The sequence below is a fragment of the Megalobrama amblycephala genome, linkage group LG21 (genome assembly GCF_018812025.1).
Source record: "Megalobrama amblycephala isolate DHTTF-2021 linkage group LG21, ASM1881202v1, whole genome shotgun sequence".
NCBI classification, from domain to species: Eukaryota; Metazoa; Chordata; class Actinopteri; order Cypriniformes; family Xenocyprididae; genus Megalobrama; species Megalobrama amblycephala.
The window spans coordinates 2916175-2936038 of record NC_063064.1 but is presented as its reverse complement, the minus strand read 5'-3'; the positions used below and the strand labels follow the sequence as shown (position 1 = coordinate 2936038).

Here is a 19864-nt window from a genome sequence, read left to right as displayed (position 1 = left end):
GCATGTTTTTAAATAAAGTTGTTTTTTAAATACAGTTTGACGAAGCTTGACGTTGATCCGCGACCATGGTGTGCTGTAGTCCGTTTATAGCCTACTGTTAGCTTTTTATATCTGACGACTTTATTTAGGCTTCAAAATGTATAAATGTTGTGTTTACTTGTAAAGATTATCTTGATAGACAAAATGTGTAAGTGTCATAACCCTTTGTTAAACACAGAGCTTATTTTTTGCGATTTTACAAAAGTCTATAGGAAAAATGCATAGGCTTTCGATCGAGGGAACCCGTGCGCCGCTAACTTCTGGGTCGGCCTACGAAAACACGTCATCCCTGAGGTACTCTATAGTAAGATGGCGTTTTGACGTAGTTTCCTCCTTCTTATATAAACATTTGTTTAAAAGATCCGAAGAACAGGCGAATCTCAACATAACACCGAAGCGCTGCACTGCCAGCCCACGCATGTACAACGTAAACAGTGAAGGAGAATGACAGGGAAGAGTATAAAGTCGTTATTTTTGTTTTGTTTTTGTGCACAAAAACTCTCGTCACTTCATAAAATTGGTTGTATAATTCATAAACACAACTTCATTCTTTATACCACTGTAGCACTATCAAACTCACATGGACTATAACAGTTTTTAAAGGTGTAACATTTCTTACAGATTTCCTTGTTGTAAATCGAATGAAAAATTGAATTTGAGAGCGATCTTGAATTAAACATACTGCATAGTTGTGGGTTGAATAACAAGCTATAACTTAGTTCAGTCACAGCACACTGTGTTCCTCTCTGTGGAAATGACTGTATGAGTGTTTGTGTACAGTGAGTCTCAAACGATGTATATCCGTTGCTTTATTTCCAAACTCCTAAAACACCTTCAAAGTTTAGTGAAGACGCAAGTATATCTGGCTTAGGGTTCAATCAGAGACACAACGCTCATTTGTTTCACAGAAAAAAGCTCGCGAAGTTTTCCATACCTTGAATGGTGTAAAATCCGAAGAACAGCAAACCTTCAAATAATTGCGAATCTGAGGACACAACATAACACTTCGGGGCTCGCGCCCTGTGTGTGTTGACTTGGCGCCTCCTGTTACGTGGACGGGGCGGAACAGTCGGGGTGTACGATTAAAAAAACAAAATAACCATGGGAAAATGACCAAAATTTGCATATGCCAGCCCACCTCTCAGGATTTCATCAAAAATATCTTAATTTGTGTTCCAAAGATGAACGAAGGTCTTACGGGTTTGGAATGACATGAGAGTGAGTAATTAATGACTGAATTTTCATTTTTGGGTGAACTAACCCATTAAAGCACAAAATATTGGACGGGCATTTGTATTCTTATTGTGTTGTGAATGTGTTGAGTATAACTTGCTTCAGTGGCTTCTACTAGTGATGAAGATAATGAGAGTGACTCATTTTTTTAAATTGATGATGATGCATCGTCCCAGTCCCAGTGTTTTCTCTCTTCACATATGGCAGCAAAGTTGTGTTATTTTTTTTCTGAATTATGTTCAGCAGGTTTTTCCCACTAGCGAAGAAATCAAACACCAGGAGTGGATGAGTCTTTTTTCTTACATGCGAAGCTTTATGCTTTGGCTACTTTTGAAACTTTGCTTGTTGTCAGTCGTCTGCTCATTTGTTAAACCAGTAGGTGATGACAAGAACAATAGCGAAAAATGGCAGATGGACGGCACTATAAGGTACTTGGTACTTTAAGTTTGTTTGGTACATTTGATTGTTTGGTACTTTAATTAGATTCTGCTTTTGCTTCATTTGGATCAATTGCGCCCTTCATGTGGAGTTAGATAATAAGAACATCAATAGTGGGGCAGACAGAACTCCATTTAACTGAACCATTAGCACTCACATGATGTCACTGCCTCAGTTGTTATTTCATAAGCTAAACGAAGGGCCAGAAATTTGATAATGGATGCCAGTTTTAGTAACTGGTCCTGGTATCTATTTTATTGTGTTTATTTATTAGAGAGATCTGTTACTGTTGTAAACGGGCGATGTCGACCCAAATCTCTAGTAAAACGGTTGTTAAAGCTGACATTGTTTTAGTTGGTGTGTTGGAGCTTGGCAGTGACTAAAGAGGTTCTATTTTTGTGACGTTACAAAACAGTTACATGATTATTTTTCAACCTGAAGAATACCAAACATAGGTTCAGGTTATTGCTTTTGTTGTAAATTCATGGCAAACCTAAGCAAATCAGTTTTGAGATTACTTGTTTCCTCGCTGTAGGACTGTAAGTTTACAGCTGTCTTTAACAGCTAATTATCTCATGTTTCAACTCCAATGTTTCCAAATGACAGACGTTTACATTTCGAGATGACTCTCAGGACTCAAGATGAGGTTTCGCTCCTTCAACATCTCATAATAACAGCTGTTGTTATAGCTATGGAAGTGTGTTCCTCCTCACATTGATAAACAAATGAAGACTTCAGATTCAGAAGCCTCTAAGTGCTGTCTGAAATTTTCTTCTAAAATGATCCTATTTTTCAAGATTGTGTGTTTAGATTCAGTAATTTCACAATTAATAGGTCCTTTTCATTGCCATTAAAGTGAAATAACTGAACATAAGCGTGAGCTTGATTAAAATGCTTATTTTAGAAGAAAATTTCAGATGGCATTTAGAGGGGAAAAACACACACTGCATGGCCATAGTGGCTCTTGCCTATGGGGTCGTACATCTATAACTGTGTGTACAGTTAAGTCATTTATAATGTTACAAAAAAATTCTGTTTCAAATAATTGCTGTTCTTCAAAGAATCCTGAAATAAAAACCTATCATGGTTTCCACAAAAATTATTAGGCAGCATTGATAATAATAGGAAATGTGTCACCAAATCATATAGAAAACAGTTATTTAAAATGTATTAATATTTCACAGTATTACTTTGTTAATGTATTTTTTGATCAAATAAATGCCGCCTTTTTGAGAGAGACTTCTTTAAAAAAAAAAAAAAAAAAAATTTTACCAACCCCATACCGAAATTTGCATGGTATATATACGGTACACAAACATGATGGTTCGGTACGTATCTCGGTATTGAAGTCAAGGTTCAGTATGGGTTCGGTACAGCAGGGGGAGAAAACCAAACATAAAATTGCTTCTTTTTTCTTCCTTTTTTATTAAACAATGCTTTATTGCACAAATTGTGTCTCTCTTTTTAAATAAATTCAATTATAATAAACAATTTTCTTAACGATAAAAAAAATCTATCTCTGCTAATGCTGTAAACAATAAAAGGGAGAAGGGAGCCCTTTCTTGCACATTATATAATATTAAAGGTTACAGTTAAGAACAGAGCTCAAACTATTTTGAGTTTGACTATTTACTTTTAGATATAATAATCAACACTCAAATAAAAACATGTAAATTGCACATAAGGCAGGTTTTGCATTACCTTCTAAATCTAATTATAAAATTATTGCTCCAAATTCATTTTTGAAATATAATCATTTACGCAGTTACTGTCATAACTTGTTTTCATGTCAAATTTATATAAACATATATTAAATTAAGACATTTCCAACAGTTAAAGTAAATATACTGAATATAAAAACTAATATAGTGCATATATTTAGTGAAATGCTCCCTCAAGAGTTCATTTCTCTAGTGAACTAACATGCTGTGGACACTAAATGACTTGCCTGATGTAAATGTAGTGCTACGTGAGATATTATTCTCAAGCTGTTTTATTGATGTCTTTCCGCAGTTGAAACACTGGTTCAGAGATTACACACATCTAGATCGTCTGTTCATCTTCTTCTGTGCTTTTTCCTGTTGTGGTGGTTAGCAAACAGTGTTGCATTACCGCGCGCCCCCTTCTGGATTGGAGTGTGGATCACATGTGACTTACTGTATTCGTTGTCTAACTGCATAAACCGAACCATGACGTCCATACCGTATAGTTTGGGATGAATACATGTACTGTTACACCCCTAATATACATACATATTTACATACATACATACATATATTTATAACTGATGCTGTTGTTCACATGACGATGACAACATGGTGGATGTAATATGAATTTCATTTTCTTTTCTTTTTTTAATAGAGATCACGATTATCCCGTGACTCTGAATAAACAACTAAACTAAACAGTCTATTTAAAAGTATTTAATTAGATTTTTTTTTCATCAGATTGAATGAATGATTCAATGACTCACTCATAAAGACTTCACATGTTTCTGAATGAATTAGCGTTTTTGAGGGAAACTCTTGAATGAATGATTCAATGACTCACTCATAAAGACTTCACTTGTTTCTTAATGAATTAGCGTTTTTGAAGGAATATCTTAAATGAATGATTCAATGACAAATAATTGCAGTATTTAGATAAATCGTCAAGTCTCAATAGATGACTTACTGTATTTATTTAGAAAGCATTCTGTATTTACTATACAATATGGGATTTTGGACGCAGTGATAGTTGCTATGCAACAAAATAACATTTTAATATTTGAACCGCTTTTTGGTGGAATGTCAAATAGCAAAAATATGTTTAACATCTGTGCGAAAGACTGTGAATGAATTTCATTGCAACTGCTTGTTTCGTATTTTCTTCTTTACATACTAAAGACCTGACTTTCAGGCATATTTGAAGGTACTGGTTATTAAAGTCTATAAATCAAGTACTGTGGGAAGTGCCAAAGCTTGTATTCAAATTCCAGCCCATTCAGTCATTCATAATTTCTCCTTTCCTTCACAATGCCCCATTCATTTGAGTAGATAACTATCTGCTTCACAGGAATTGCTTTGTGGAGGGACTAGGCTATATATTCTCAGTTGCACATGAAAGATTTGCTGTTAATACATGGCTTGCTGATACATTGGAAATATGTTCTTCAGATTGTGATGTTTAATATATCACCTTAGTCATTTCAGAATGCAGATTTAACAAATATTTTTGCTTCCTCTAGTAGATATTGTTGTCCACAAGTCTGACTCCATTCCTGACCATGCAGTAAATTCTTCAATGGCTTTGTTCAAATGATTTAGTAATTACCAGACATTTTGGCTCATCAGCAGTATGAATTATTACTGTTTTGCAGCACCATAATTGTTTGTAGCACTCCATAATGTCTTGCCTTGATGACCTCTCTGATAGGAGAAGTGCACTTACAGTGGTAAATCACTGCAGCTTTTGAAAAGAATCCAAAAATGGACATAATTTTCCTTTGGTTGAGTAGTTTTTATGATGTACCCTCCATTTAGAAGTTCACAGATTTTATTGCTTATTATTTGTGAAGCATTCTCTCTGCATGTCCAAAGAACGCTATCTCCCATCATGTTTCTCACTGATGTGTTGCATTATGTCAGCATGGTATCACACCTGCATTAGGCTTTACACACTGGGTAAAAATAAAGCTGAGAGTTCTAGGAAAACGAGCCAGTGAGTGCTGAATGATGATTGGCCAGATCACAGGTGTCGACTAGTGACGTGTTATGAGTGAGATGCTGCTGCTGTAGTGTTTGGATGCAATCAAGACACTCTATCATGTTTTAGGCATTGTAAAACCTTCCCCCTTACCCTTTTTGCTAGACTGCCTTACTTCAGGCAATTAATGCCATCTCTTCTGACTTTCTTTGTGTGTATTATAGTGGGAAAGAAAAAGAATATATACATATTTTTACTAAAATATTTCACACTGATATTATGATAAATATATGCACATTGAACAATTAAAATGTCTTTGTAACTTTAAGAGATAGTTCACCCATAAACCTCATCATTACTCACAAACCTGATTGACTTTCTTCTGTGGAAAGCAAAAGAAGATATTTGGATATTTGACTGTTGACAAAAATCACAGAGACATTTCCCAAAATATATTCTTTTATGTTCCACAGAAGAAAGAAAGTCATACAGGTTTGGAACCACATGACAGTAAGTAAATCATGACAGTTTCATTCTCTCATATCTTTACCCAATACACAGCATTAACAATATCAGGGTAACACAAATTATGGCACAATAATGTAATCATTAACATAAACATCCTGATATAACAATCTATTTTACTGTCTAATCCAGCGGTGATGCATAATGCAGGGAATTTAGGAATGTCAGAAATTTTATTAGTGTTAATATTTCACTGTGTAACTATGGCTACGTTCAGAATTTCTTTTCTTTTTTTTCTTTTTTGCTCATATCCTGACAGAGATCTGTTTTTTCCTATCAAAGTGAACAGCACAAACCACATGGAATCTGATCTGAAGGTCACCTCCATATGTGGTCCTAAATCAGATACATGTCTGAGGTGTTGCAACGCAACCTCAGTCTGAACAGTCGGAATTCATGTGACTACGTCAATCTAGATCAACATTCGTCAAAATTCTGCACTGATGGGAGTCACTCCAAAGTTTTTACATACCAGTAGTTTTTTGAATATGGAAAATGGCAGTGAAGTTAGTCAGTGGAGGGATGGTGAGATCTTATACTTATAAGTATTATCACTGTAAAAAAAATCCCCATAAAATTTACTGTAAAAAAAACAGCAGCTGTGGTTGCCAGAACTTTACTGTAACAAATACGGTAACAAAAAAAATCAGGTTAAATTTACGGTAAAAAACGTATTTCATTAACTGATATAATGTTATTTTACCAACCTATTGAAGTACTAATATCTGTTTTGTACCTTTGTAATACACTGGCATCCACCAAACACAGAGGTGATGAGTCACATGATGAATCAAAGCTCAATACTAATATATAGAAGGTGCACAGTGTCATTCACACAAACACTAAACACCACCATGGTAACACACATGACATTTTAAAAATGCAATTAACATTAATTTAACAACTTTAGATGTAACATAAAACCCTAATGTAAAAAAAAAATTAAGAAGAAAGAGTTATTTCAACGAAAATACATCAAATGTGAAGTGTCACTCAGTCACTCAGGGAATTGTGGGAGTGTCAATTTATGGTTTTTCACTGTAAATTATACAATGACTTGTTGTTTTTCACTTCCAAAAATGTAAATTTAACGGTATTTTACAGTAAAATTACATTAAATGTAGCATTAAATCTATTACAGTTATTCACAGTATATAGTATGGAAACTTTCTGTAAACCAATTAACTGTTTTTCACCGTAGCAGTTTTACAGTCTTTTACCGTTAAAATCACAGTCATTTTTTACAGCTCTACACAAGCAAAACTTGAGGAAAAACAAACTCTACGAAAAAATTGTGCTCTCTTTTTCCTCTTCCTCAACTGCGTCCTCCTTATTACCTGCACACAAATTCGCTGGCTTCCGAAGCACATAACCTTATAAATGAACGCGTAAATGCTGACTTCAGTAACCTTCATGTTTACTTCCGTATAATTCCGTGCTGCGTGCCGTTCTGGTTTGTTTCCGTGTGTTTTAGTTTGGTTCTCCCTGTTTCTTGATCCTTGTTTGTTTACTGATTCCCTTCACCTGTTGTTCCTTGAGTTACCTCATTACTCCCTAGCTGTGTCCTAATTGAGGCTGTATCCTTCGAAAGCCACGAAGGTCAGACCGAGCATTGTTAAATGGGACGGTCTAGCCTACGGAGGATTGTTCTTGTCACCTATAGACCTTATGTACCAGAGAAACAAGTGCGCCGTCATCTTTAGAATATTGTATTTGAACTTCTGTTTTTGCGGTTGGATTTACCTGTTGTAGAGTTAATGAAAGTTATCATGAGCATTGTTATGTTTAAAGCAGATGTCTTAACAAATGTCAGTAGACCAGGAAGTTTTTAGAGGTGCCCTAGAATGCTTTTTCACAAGATGTAATATAAGTCTAAGGTGTCCACTGAATGTGTCTGTGAAGTTTCAGCTCAAAATACCCCATACATTTTTTTAAATTAATTTTTGTAACTGCCTATTTTGGGGCATCATTAAATATGCGCCGATTCAGGCTGCTTCCCCTTTAAATCCTTGCGCTCCCCGCCCCCCAGCTCGCGACTCTAATACATTGTACAAACAAAGTTCACACAGCTAATATAACCCTCAAAATGGATCTTCACAAAATTTTCGTCATGCATGCTGCATGCATGCATCAGATCATGCAAGTACGGTATTTATTTGGATGTTTACATTGGATGTTTACATTCTGAATGAGTTTGATCGTGCTCCGTGGCTAATGGGCTAATGCTACACTGTTGGAGAGATTTATAATGAAGTTGTGTTTATGAATTATACAGGCTGCAAGTGTTTAAAAATGAAAATAGTGACGGCTCTTGTCTCCGTGAATACAGTAATAAACGATGGTAACAACATGCTAACGAAACATTTAGAAAGACAATTTACAAATATCACTAAAAATATCATGTTATCATGGATCATGTCAGTTATTATCGCTCCATCTGCCATTTTTCGCTATTGTCCTTGCTTGCTTACCTAGTCTGATGATTCAGCTGTGCACAGATCCAGACATTAATACTGGCTGCCCTTGTCTAATGCCTTGAACTTGGGCTGGCATATGCAAATATTTGAGTAAGCTGAAACCCAATACTTACGTTTAAAAGTGTAATTCTGCAATTTCTCTCAAAAATCCTGTCGTCACTGGTGCGCAGTGAATTCTGGGGTATGCAAGGCCGTGAAGGATCTATCTGTCGTATCCTTCATTGCACGGGAAATGAAGGACGCATTTGGAGGCCGCATTTGAAGGAGCCTTCGAATTGGGACAGTCTTCGTTGCACCGCTATGACGCAGTAAGCCTTCGAAGGATGCAGGTTCTGAACTGGGGTGCAGCTCCTGTGTATTTAAGACCTTAATTGCCTCATGTCATAGCTAAATTATCTCCTGAGTTTTGTTTTTTGGATATTCCTCTTCGTCATGCGCTTACTGCTTCAGCCATGTGTTACACCGTCTTTGTTCTCGCTCTTTTGCGCATGCAGGTCAGTTCAGGATCGTGACCTGTTCACACTCCAATCTGATATTGACCACATTTAAAAATGTGATCTGAGCAATAAATCAGTATTTTGTAGTGTGAATATATAGCCAATGTTTTTACTTACAAAACGCATTTTTAAAAAATATTAATAATAATAATAATAATAATTTATTATTATTTAAATCCTTGATCCTTCACATTATGTAAAAGCTTTATGCTAGATATCAATTGCAAATATTTAGGCTTTAGTGTTAGCAATATTTTATGATAACCTTATTTTCTTAGCAGATGATTTAGTAGGTGCTGGATAGTGAACCGAGATTGTGTTAGATTTATGTAGACTGTGTCCCACTTTCTGAAGGTCGTGCATCAGTGAGCATGAAGCCACTGTGAGCAGCTGAACATTTATAGAGTGATCACTGCCAGAAACACAACACAACTGACCAGAACCTTTTTATTTGTTTTAATGCATTTGAATCTTTCTATCCAATTTTGACTTAATTGGATGATTTGGCTATGAATTGGATCATTTTTCTAGTACCTTGGAGTATGCTGAATATGAAAATCACTGAGTGTATTTTATATACATACACTACTGTTCAAAAGTTTGAAATCAGTAAGATTTTGTGCTGTTTTTGAAAGAAGTCACTCATAAATGTAATTTATTCCTGTGATCAAAGCTGAATTTTCAGCATCATTACTCCAGTCTTCAGTGTCACATGATCCTTCAGAAATCATTCTAAAATGCATACATTATATATATCTTAATTTCTCATTCTCTGAGCTTAAATACGTTCATTCATATTTCTTTGTCTTATTTCTTAAAAAAATCTTCTCCAAGATTACCAAGAGCACAAGACCCCAGTGGCACACATTGAGCAGACTCTCTGGTCTCTGAGGTCATTGTTCATATTCAGACACCGGCCGCTGTGCTGTCAGGGCTTCAGCACTGGAGCATTCAGTATATCTCCTCTTCTCATGTTTCAAGGGGAGTGAGAGTGACATTTAAACTTGCCACTGTGAGAGAGTGGGAGAATGAACGGCTTGGAGTGAGTCTGTTTGTCCATAGCAACACTGCAAAGTGACTGACGTTTGTTTTCTTTTCTCTCTCCTTGTTCTGTTCCTCAGATAAGCTATTTGGGAAGCGGCTGCTGCAGGCCGGGAGACACATCATGTCCCATAAATCCTGGATGAAGACGGTGCCCACAGAGAACTGTGATGTCCTTATGACGTTTCCAGGTGCCTCAGATGTTTTCTTTCTTTCTTTCTTTCTTTGCACACACTTTGTCTCATTCACTAACCATTAGGGGTGTGACGAGACGAGATTTTTACACACTATTTTTAAGAAATCCTCAAAGATGATTAGAAAAATAATCTGCAGGTGCATTTGAAATGTTTTAACTAATCATCTTGTAATTAATGTCATTTCAGTTCTACTTTCTGAGTATGAATTATCATATGCAGTAAAAGACAACAATACTCAAACACTGTAAAACGTTTTGCCGCAAACTGGCTTCTCTCCTGTATGATTTCATACAAGTCTCTTCAGACCTTACTGTACATGATTTATGAGCTTCTACAACTTTTGACCTCCTAACTGAACCACAAAATGTTTATAGAAATAAAGAGTATAAATACAAATGGTAAAACTTTACAATAAGGTCTCATTTATAAACATTAATGTATTAACCAACATCAACAATGAGCAATGTCTTTGCTACAGTATTTATTAATCTTTGTTAATGTTAGTTAAACATAAAAATAGTCATTCATGGTTAGTTCATGATAGTGCATTAAGTAATGTTAACAAATACAACTTTTGATTTTAACAATGTATTAGTAAATGTTGAAATTAACATTAATTAAAATGGTGTAGAAGTATTGTTCTTCCTTAGTTCATGTAAAGTTAACTAACGTTAATTGATGAAACCTTATTGTAAAGTGTTACCATAAAAATAAATAACAGTTTTCTTTTAGTCTTAAAGGGTTAGTTCACCCAAAAATGAAACTTTGATGACTCGCCCTCATGTCGTTCCAAACCCGTAAGACCTCCGTTCATCTTCAGAACACAGTTTAAGAAATTTTAGATTTAGTCCGAGAGCTTTCTGTCCCTCCATTGAAAATGTATGTACGGTATACTGTCCATGTCCAGAAAGGTAATAAAACATCATCAAAGTAGTCCATGTGACATCAGTGGTTTAGTTAGAAGTTTTTGAAGCATCGAAAATACATTTTGGTCCAAAAATAACAAAAACTACGACTTTATTCAGAATTGTCTTCTCTTCCAGAATCCTTTCCATTGAATTGATTCCATTGAATCCTTTCATCTGTCGGCGTTGGTAATGCACTTTTACGTCGCCGTGGTTGTTTTTGGCGATTAGGACATCCGCGACATGCACACTTATGCACCATTTTAAAAAATATAGCAATACCAAAATACAAACAATGTAGAATAGCTTGAATACAGCGTGCGTCTCCCTCAGACTGTAAACGAAGCTCGGGCGCACTGGATAACACGTCAGCAGCGTCTTACATCAGCAGCGTCACTGCATGAGTCGTGAACCACACTCCGGACCAGAAGGGGGCGGTAATGCACCAATAAGCTGGATGCCAACCGCCGTAAAACAGGAAAGAAGAAGAAGCGGAGTCGTGAACACGGATTGACAACAGACCCGGAAGAGAATACAATGCTGAATAAAGTCGTAGTTTTTGTTATTTTTGGACCAAAATGTATTTTTTATGCTTCAAAATGTCGCAGATGTCCTAATCGCCAAAAACAACCACGGCGACGTAAAAGTCGACAGATAAAAGGATTCAATGGAATCAATTCAATGGAATCAATTCAATGGAAAGGATTCTGGAAGAGAAAACAATGCTGAATAAAGTCGTAGTTTTTGTTATTTTTGGACCAAAATGTATTTTTTATGCTTCAAAATGTCGCAGATGTCCTAATCGCCAAAAACAACCACGGCGACGTAAAAGTCGACAGATAAAAGGATTCAATGGAATCAATTCAATGGAATCAATTCAATGGAAAGGATTCTGGAAGAGAAAACAATGCTGAATAAAGTCGTAGTTTTTGTTATTTTTGGACCAAAATGTATTTTCGATGCTTCAAAAACTTCTAACTAACCCTCTGATGTCACATGGACTACTTTGGTGATGTTTTTATTACCTTTCTGGACATGGACAGTATACTGTACATACATTGTCAATGGAGGGACAGAATGCTCTCGGACTAAATGTAAAATATCTTAAACTGTGTTCCGAAGATGAACGAAGGTCTTACGGGTTTGGAACGACATGAGGGTGAGTCATTAATGACATAATTTTCATTTTTGGGTGAACTAACCCTTTAACCAAGGCTCCGGGACGTGTGAGGAGTCACCTGTCAATGGCGTCATAACCGCGTTACCCTCGGTTTCCGGTTTTATTTTGTAGAAACCATGGAAACACCAAAGACGCTTCAATATTTACATGTTTTAATAGACAAGGGAACAACTGTTTTGATATATTTATAGACAGAAAACTAATTATTGTTATACAGCTCAACACATTTAGTCTTATTGTTTAAATCAGATTTTCTTAATTTATACACTATTTTGTCAAGTGGCTAACATAGCATAATGAGAGACACCATGAAGGTGATTCTGATAACACAAATTTATTAAAACACAGAAGAACATCAAAGAACAAGAAAACTTTTTCCCCCCTCACGTGCAGCTACTGGAAAGCCCAGATGAGTCATTAGTTGGGTTAGTAAAATAACGAAATTATAGCTTTTAAGTAGAAAATAGTATTTATGTAAAGAGATATATTAAAATAAAAAGTGCACAACTCTTCTTAAGTGTAAGGAAGCTACTTACCCCCCCCCTCACGTGCAACCTATTGGAAAGCCCGGATGAGTCATTAGTTGGGAAATAAAATAAATAAAGTAATAAAGTAAAATAACGAATAATAATTATATAATAAAGAAAAATTAAAATACCCCTCTAGCAGACATAAATCTTACATATTGCACCTTTAATGTAAAAATAAAAAAAATAATTGTATTTGGTTTCTCTTTTTTGATGTAATGTTTATTTAACTAGGAGCATATGCCAATTTACATTTGATTTATAAAAAAAAAAAAAAAAAAACTGAGGACTTTGCCTCCATTTCAGAACACCACTGCACACCACTGAATAGGATGTAATGTAATCTGAATGTAATAAAGTAGAATTAAAATTGAAAGGATGTTGCTATTTTATCATGTGTTTCTGGCTGAATTTACATTATTTAGACTTGTGATGCAGTATTTTAAACAACATATTTGTCATAGCAAGGCATGCTAGTTTAAACCAGCCTGGACCAGCATGAAAATTCAGGATGACTTTTGCTGTATTTTTCAGCAGTGCATCTGGACATGATAAATAATGTATATTGGTCATCACAGAGACTGAGGTGTATATTTGTCTCTGTCCAGACACCACAGATGACCACACACTGCTCTGGCTTCTGAACCACATACGGCTCGGCATCCCAGAACTCATTATCCAGATCCGACATCACAAACACACCAGAATGTACGCCTTCTTCGTCACGGCCACATACGAAAAGTGAGAGGGGACGGGAAGGAAACAGCTTTTATCTCTCTTTTAGTTTCTTCTGTTATATTTGTTAATGGTTTTTTGAGATGATGTACTATGATATGAGATGAGGCATGAGGTCCAAGCAGAGCTTGTTTGATGTTTATTGTCATGTTCAAATTTGAGCAACTAAAGAATGCCTGAATGTCCCTCATGGGACCTCATTGCATCAACACACTACCGTTCAGAATATGGGGTCAGTAAGATTTTGGAAGAAGTCTCTTATGCTCATCAAGACTGCATTTATTTGATCGAAAATACAGTGAAAACCTTAATATTGTGTACAATTATTACAATTTAAAATTAATGTTTTCTATTTCAAAACAGTTGCGCTGCTTAAAATTTTTGTGGAAACTGTGATACTTTTTTAGAACACTTTTATGGATAAATAAGTTCAAAAGAACAGTATTTATCTGAATTATAAATCTTTTGTACATTATAAATGCCTTCACTTGTGATCAATTTAATGCGTCCTTACTGAATAAAAGTATTAATTTCATACTGACCTCAAACTTTTGAACGGTTGAGTACAGAGAAAGTTTGTTTTGGCACATTAAGACGGATATTTTTTCTTTGCTTAAAGGGTTAGTTCACCCAAAAATGAAAATAATGTCATTTATTCCACACCCGTAAGACCTTCGTTCATCTTTGGAACACAAATTAAGATATTTTTGTTGAAATCCAACATAGCCAGCAATGACATTTCCTCAAGCGGCAACCTCCCCCTTTCTCTCGTGAAGCCAATACGGAAGTAACTTAAACTGCGATTCATCGACTGGCCGCTAGGGACAGGCTCCAAAAGAGAGCAGAATCTCATAGAGTCCCATGTTAAATTGGCCAAGTTTATAGCAGAAAAAAACATGTTTACAAGTTGGTTCAAATTGTGGTTTTGGTCTATACTGCTATTTTTGCCCTTCATGACAACTCTGAGGGGGGTGAATTTTTTTATAACTTATCCGTTTAAATTATATTAAGCCTTAAAGTTCTGCATAATTAAGGGTGTGGTCACTTGAGTGACAGGTATATTGCGCTGCTGTCTGTGAGCCGTCATGTTACCTCAGCTGCCGCTGAATTTGGCATCTCAGCCGTATTTGTGCTCGATTATTTTATACAATTATAAAATATGGCTTGCTGCATAATATTCGAGACTGATGTGTGTCTGTGTAGATGTGCATGCAACGGGAAGAGACACAGAACACACGTTGTTGGATCGTGGCATTGGCTGAAAGTTTTGGTTGTGAGATTTACTGCAATGACAATGGCGGGAGGATATCAAAATCCGACAGCACTGCTTGGATATTATAACTAAAACTGCTGCACTATTTTGAAAAAAATATACTTTGGACACAGGCTCATTTGTTTGTTAGATACGATCGCTGCTCAGATTGCATCCTTTCTTGAAGAACGATGACAGAGAGCAGATCATTCAGAAGAAATGTGAAATGTTTTTTTGTTTTGCAATGGACATTCATATTTTACCCAAGTGCCACGGATTGGATTCATCTCGCGATCTCTATTTCATTATAAAGGTATGAAGTCCCATTTGATTTTCCATGTTGTTATTTGCACAACCAACACTACTGGTGTTGGAGCATCTATATCTTAAAAAACACAGCAGATTGACAGTAAACCTTTAGAACGTTCTGATGATAAAACTTATCTTCATTAATATTTTAGATATATATAGCTCCTTTGCTGCTAACATGGTCACGTCGAGCTAGGCAGGCGTGGTTTCAGCAACCAGTCATATCAGCTCAAACCACCTCCCCGCCTCTTTGCCCATTTTCAGTTATCCGGGAGTGACGTGCTGTGACGCGCAGCTAAGATGGCCGCGGCCTCATTTAGGCGTCAAAACTGCTGTTCAGAACTCTATGGGTGACGTCACGGACGCTACGTCCATATTTTTTTACAGTCTATGCATTTCCTCTCTCAAGATCCATAAAGGTACTAAAAACATATTTAAATCAGTTCATGTGAGTACAGTGGTTCTATATTATTATTATAATGCAACGAGAATAATTTTGGTGCGCCAAAAAACAAAATAACGACTTATATAGTGATGGCCGATTTCAAAACACTGCTTCAGGAAACTTCAGAGGGTTATGAATCTTTTGTGTCGAATCAGCAGTTCGGAGCGCCAAAGTCACGTGATTTCAGCAGTCTGGCGGTTGACACGCGATCCGAATCATGATTCGACACAAAAGATTCATAACGCTCCGAAGCTTCCTGAAGCAGTGTTTTGAAATCGGCCATCACTAAATAAGTCGTTATTTTGTTATTTTGGCGCACCAAAAATATTATTTTCACTTTATAATATTAATATTGAACCACTGTACTCACATGAACTGATTTAAATATGTTTTTAGTACATTAATGGATCTTGAGAGAGGAAATGTCATTGCTGGCTATGCAGGCCTTACTGAGCCATCGGATTTCAACTAAAATATCTTAATTTGTGTTCCGAAGATTAACAAAGGTCTTACGGGTGTGGAACGACATGAGTAATAAATGACAGAATTTTCATTTTTGGTTGAACTAACCCTTTAATTGTAGAACCTTTCATAGTGTTTATGGTTAGAGGGTAGCTTAAGTTTGACATTGATGCTGATGTATTTTTTGTTGTGTGGTCAGTCTTTTACGAGGGGCTGAAGAGATGGGACTGCAGAAAGCTGTGAAGCCGGAGTTTGGTGGCGGGTCTCGCAGTTTCTCCTGTGAGGAAGATTACATCTACGACAACATTGAGAGTGAACTCTGTTTCTTCACTTCACAGGTCCTTCACAATATTAAGCATAAAATTGGACATACCTGTATACAAATTTAAAGGTGTCCTAGAATGCTTTTTCACAAGATGTAATATAAATCTAAGGTGTCCCCTTAATGTGTCTGTGAAGTTTCAGCTCAAAATACCCCATAGATTTTTTTAATTAATTTTTTTAACTGCCTATTTTGGGGCATCATTAACTATGCACCGATTCAGCGCGCGGCCCCTTTAAACCGCACGCTCTCCGCCCCCGAGCTCTCGACTATAATACGGTGCATTTACAAAGTTCACACAGCTAATATAACCCTCAAATGGATCTTTACAAGATGTTCATCATGCATGCATCGGATCATGCGAGTATAGTATTTATTTGGATGTTTACCTTGATTCTGAATGAGTTTGAGGCTATATGCTCCGTGGCTAATGGCTAATGCTACACTGTTGGAGAGATTTATAAAGAATGAAGTTGTGTTTATGAATTATACAGACTGCAAGTGTTTAAAAATGAAAATAGCGACGGCTCTTGTCTCCGTGAATTCAGTAAGAAACTATGGTAACTTTAACCACATTTAACAGTACATTAGCAACATGCTAATGAAACATTTAGAAAGACAGTTTACAAATATCACTAAAAATATCATGATATCATGGATCATGTCAGTTATTATCGCTCCATCTGCCATTTTTCGCTATTGTTCTTGCTTGCTTACCTAGTCTGATGATTCAGCTGTGCACAGATCCAGACGTTAATACTGGCTGCCCTTGTGTAATGCCTTGAACATGAGCTGGCATATGCAAATATTGGGGGCGTACATATTAATGATCCCGACTGTTACGTAACAGTCGGTGTTATGTTGAGATTCGCCTGTTTTTCGGAGGTCTTTTAAACAAATGAGATTTACACAAGAAGGAGGAAACAATGGAGTTTGAGACTCACTGTATGTCATTTCCATGTACTGAACTCTTGTTATTCAACTATGCCAAGATAAATTCAATTTTTGATTCTAGGGCACCTTTAAATTCAGGATTTATTTGTTACTGGACTTTCACTACACTAATATCACGAGTGCTTTAGACATCTTATTTAAACAGAAAAACAATGCAAACACTAAAAAAGTGGTAATCTAAAAATGGTAATGTCTAAATTAACTTTTATTAAAGTGGAAAATATTGTTTAATATCACTTAATAAACCTAAATACATTCATTCATACCAACAAAACAAAATTTTATGGGTTAAATCAGGTAGAAATAGCTCTTTAATGTAAATTGTATGTTACAATGCAGTGTAAATAAAAACATTCTTATATAAGTAACTCATAATGTAATAAGAAAGTATTTTGATTTATGCTGGTAAATCATTGGTAAACTTGAAAAGTAGTACCACCTCAAACCATGACTTACAGGTTCAATTTTATGAGTGCTTTAACAAAAAATATGTTTCGCTTTTTTTACGTCATTATTTTGCCCCATAGACTTCCATTGTAATCACATTGAGCTGAATCAATTTGTCTTCTGTGGTAATCAACATCACGGACATTGTCGATAGAGCTAAGGTTTTAGTTAATCCATAATATTCTTTTAAAGAATGACGTCACTGAGACATCGAATTGGGTTGCACATTCTTGTTTCGCTCGGACATTGTTATAGATTGAAGTGTATTCTTTTCCGTATCACAGGAACGTCAAAGCATAATCAAATACTGGCTGGACAATCTCAGAGCTAAACATGGGGAGGCCCTTCACAACATACACTTCCTGGAAGGGCAGCCAATCAGTGAGTCCTTATATTTAGACTTCCTGAGAGCCCTGAGAAGTGTGTGCCTTGATCTGTACCAGTGGCCTGTATGTATGTATAAGTCACTCATATTTGTGTCTCAGTATCTGGATTACCTGAAATCAATTTGATTGTGCAGGCTGACATTTTATATGTTGCTTGTGACAGGTCTAGTGAACGTTTCTAGAAGCAAAAATTTTACCAAAGTTTTGAATACCTGTTCATGTTGTGTGTGTGTTAGTGAGCGTGCACTGTGTGTATATGTTCCAGTTCCTGAGCTGAGGGCGCGAGGTGTGATCCAGCAAGTCTTCCCGCTTCATGAGCAAAGGATTCTGGGACAGCTGATGAAGTCATGGGTGCAGGCCGTGTGTGAAAAACAGCCACTGGGTTAGTAGTTATCAACAGTGGTGTAATGTAACAAAGTAATAATACTTCGTTACAGTACTTGAGTATTTTTTGGGAGAATCTGTACTTTACTTGAGTTTCTATATTTCTGTCAACTTTTACTTTTACTCCACTACATTTCCTAAATAAAATGTATACTTTTACTCCGATACATTTTCCCAAAGCATTTTCGTTACTTACTACAAAATAAAGTACACAGTCACAAACAAATGTATACATGGTCTATAAAAGTTTTGCAGCCTATCCTTAACCACAGGCTCTATTCTTCACCACAATGGAAACCCTATATGTATACAAAACTTAACAGAACCCCCTGTAAATCCCAACATAGCACAACATTAAACACTAACTTATGTCTCCCTATTTAATCTTGTGCAAAAACACACAAGATAACACTTAATTTCAACATTAATTTATAGTCTGACGCAACGCATGCTGGGAATTAGAAATCTGCTGCAACTCAACTCAATCATATTAAGTTCAGCTTACTACAATGACATTTTTGAGTTCACACAACTTTTTTCTTTTAAGTACAATGAACCTCCATTTTGAGTGAAACAAACTCATTTTGTTTAATTAATTTCACTGTTCTGTTTTACATTGTAACAAAAGTGAATCCAGGTACTTAAAATGGAAGCAAAAACAGTAAATCCAGATACGACAAGAAAACAAGGTAAATTCAGACAAGGCCAAGGCAGGTACAACTGAAGTGAGCATCACTGGAAAATTATAGACAAAGAACAAAGGCAACACTGAGATACTGACAGGCTAACAGGTGAAGTAAATCAATCACTAAGGCAAAAAACAAGGCAAACAGGAACTAATCCAGGAAGTTAAAAAAAAAAAAAAAAAAACAGGAACAATGGGAACAAAAATACACTTCAAAATAAGACTCCTAGAACACCAGACAGGAGAAAACGAGACGGGAAACTTAACAGTATTCTATGCTGTACATTATGTGCAAAAAGGGTCAAAATACAAATATTACATTCTAAAAAAACAAACAAACAACTGATTACAGCTTACCATTTTAAAGTTAAAGGTGCAATATGTAAGATTTTTTGCAGTAAAATATCCAAAAACCACTAGGCCAGTGTTATATATTTTGTTCACTTGAGTACTTACAATATCCCAAATGTTTCCATCTATTTGTAAATCATGAGAAAATTGTAATTTTAACCAAGGCTCCGGGACGTGTGAGGAGTCGCCTGTCAATTGCGTCATACCCGCGTTACCCTCGATTTCCGGTTTATTTTGTAGAAACCATGGAAACACCAAAGACGCTTTAATATATTACATGTTTTAATAAACAAGGGAACAACTGTTTTGATATATTTATAGACAATAGACTAATTATTGTTATATAGCTCAACAACGTTTAGTCTTATCGTTTAAATCTAATTTTCTTG

General features: G+C 35.9%; 1 protein-coding gene across 1 annotated transcript in view; it reads left to right on the top strand.

Moving 5' to 3' along the window:
* The window catches only part of ano8b (anoctamin 8b), a 41721-nt gene that overhangs the window by 2442 nt on the left and 19415 nt on the right, over positions 1-19864 (top strand). Inside the window, 5 exon segments of the mRNA XM_048172131.1 lie at positions 10015-10125; positions 13352-13484; positions 16146-16284; positions 17954-18050; positions 18321-18437. Coding sequence (XP_048028088.1) covers positions 10015-10125; positions 13352-13484; positions 16146-16284; positions 17954-18050; positions 18321-18437 — 597 coding nt within the window.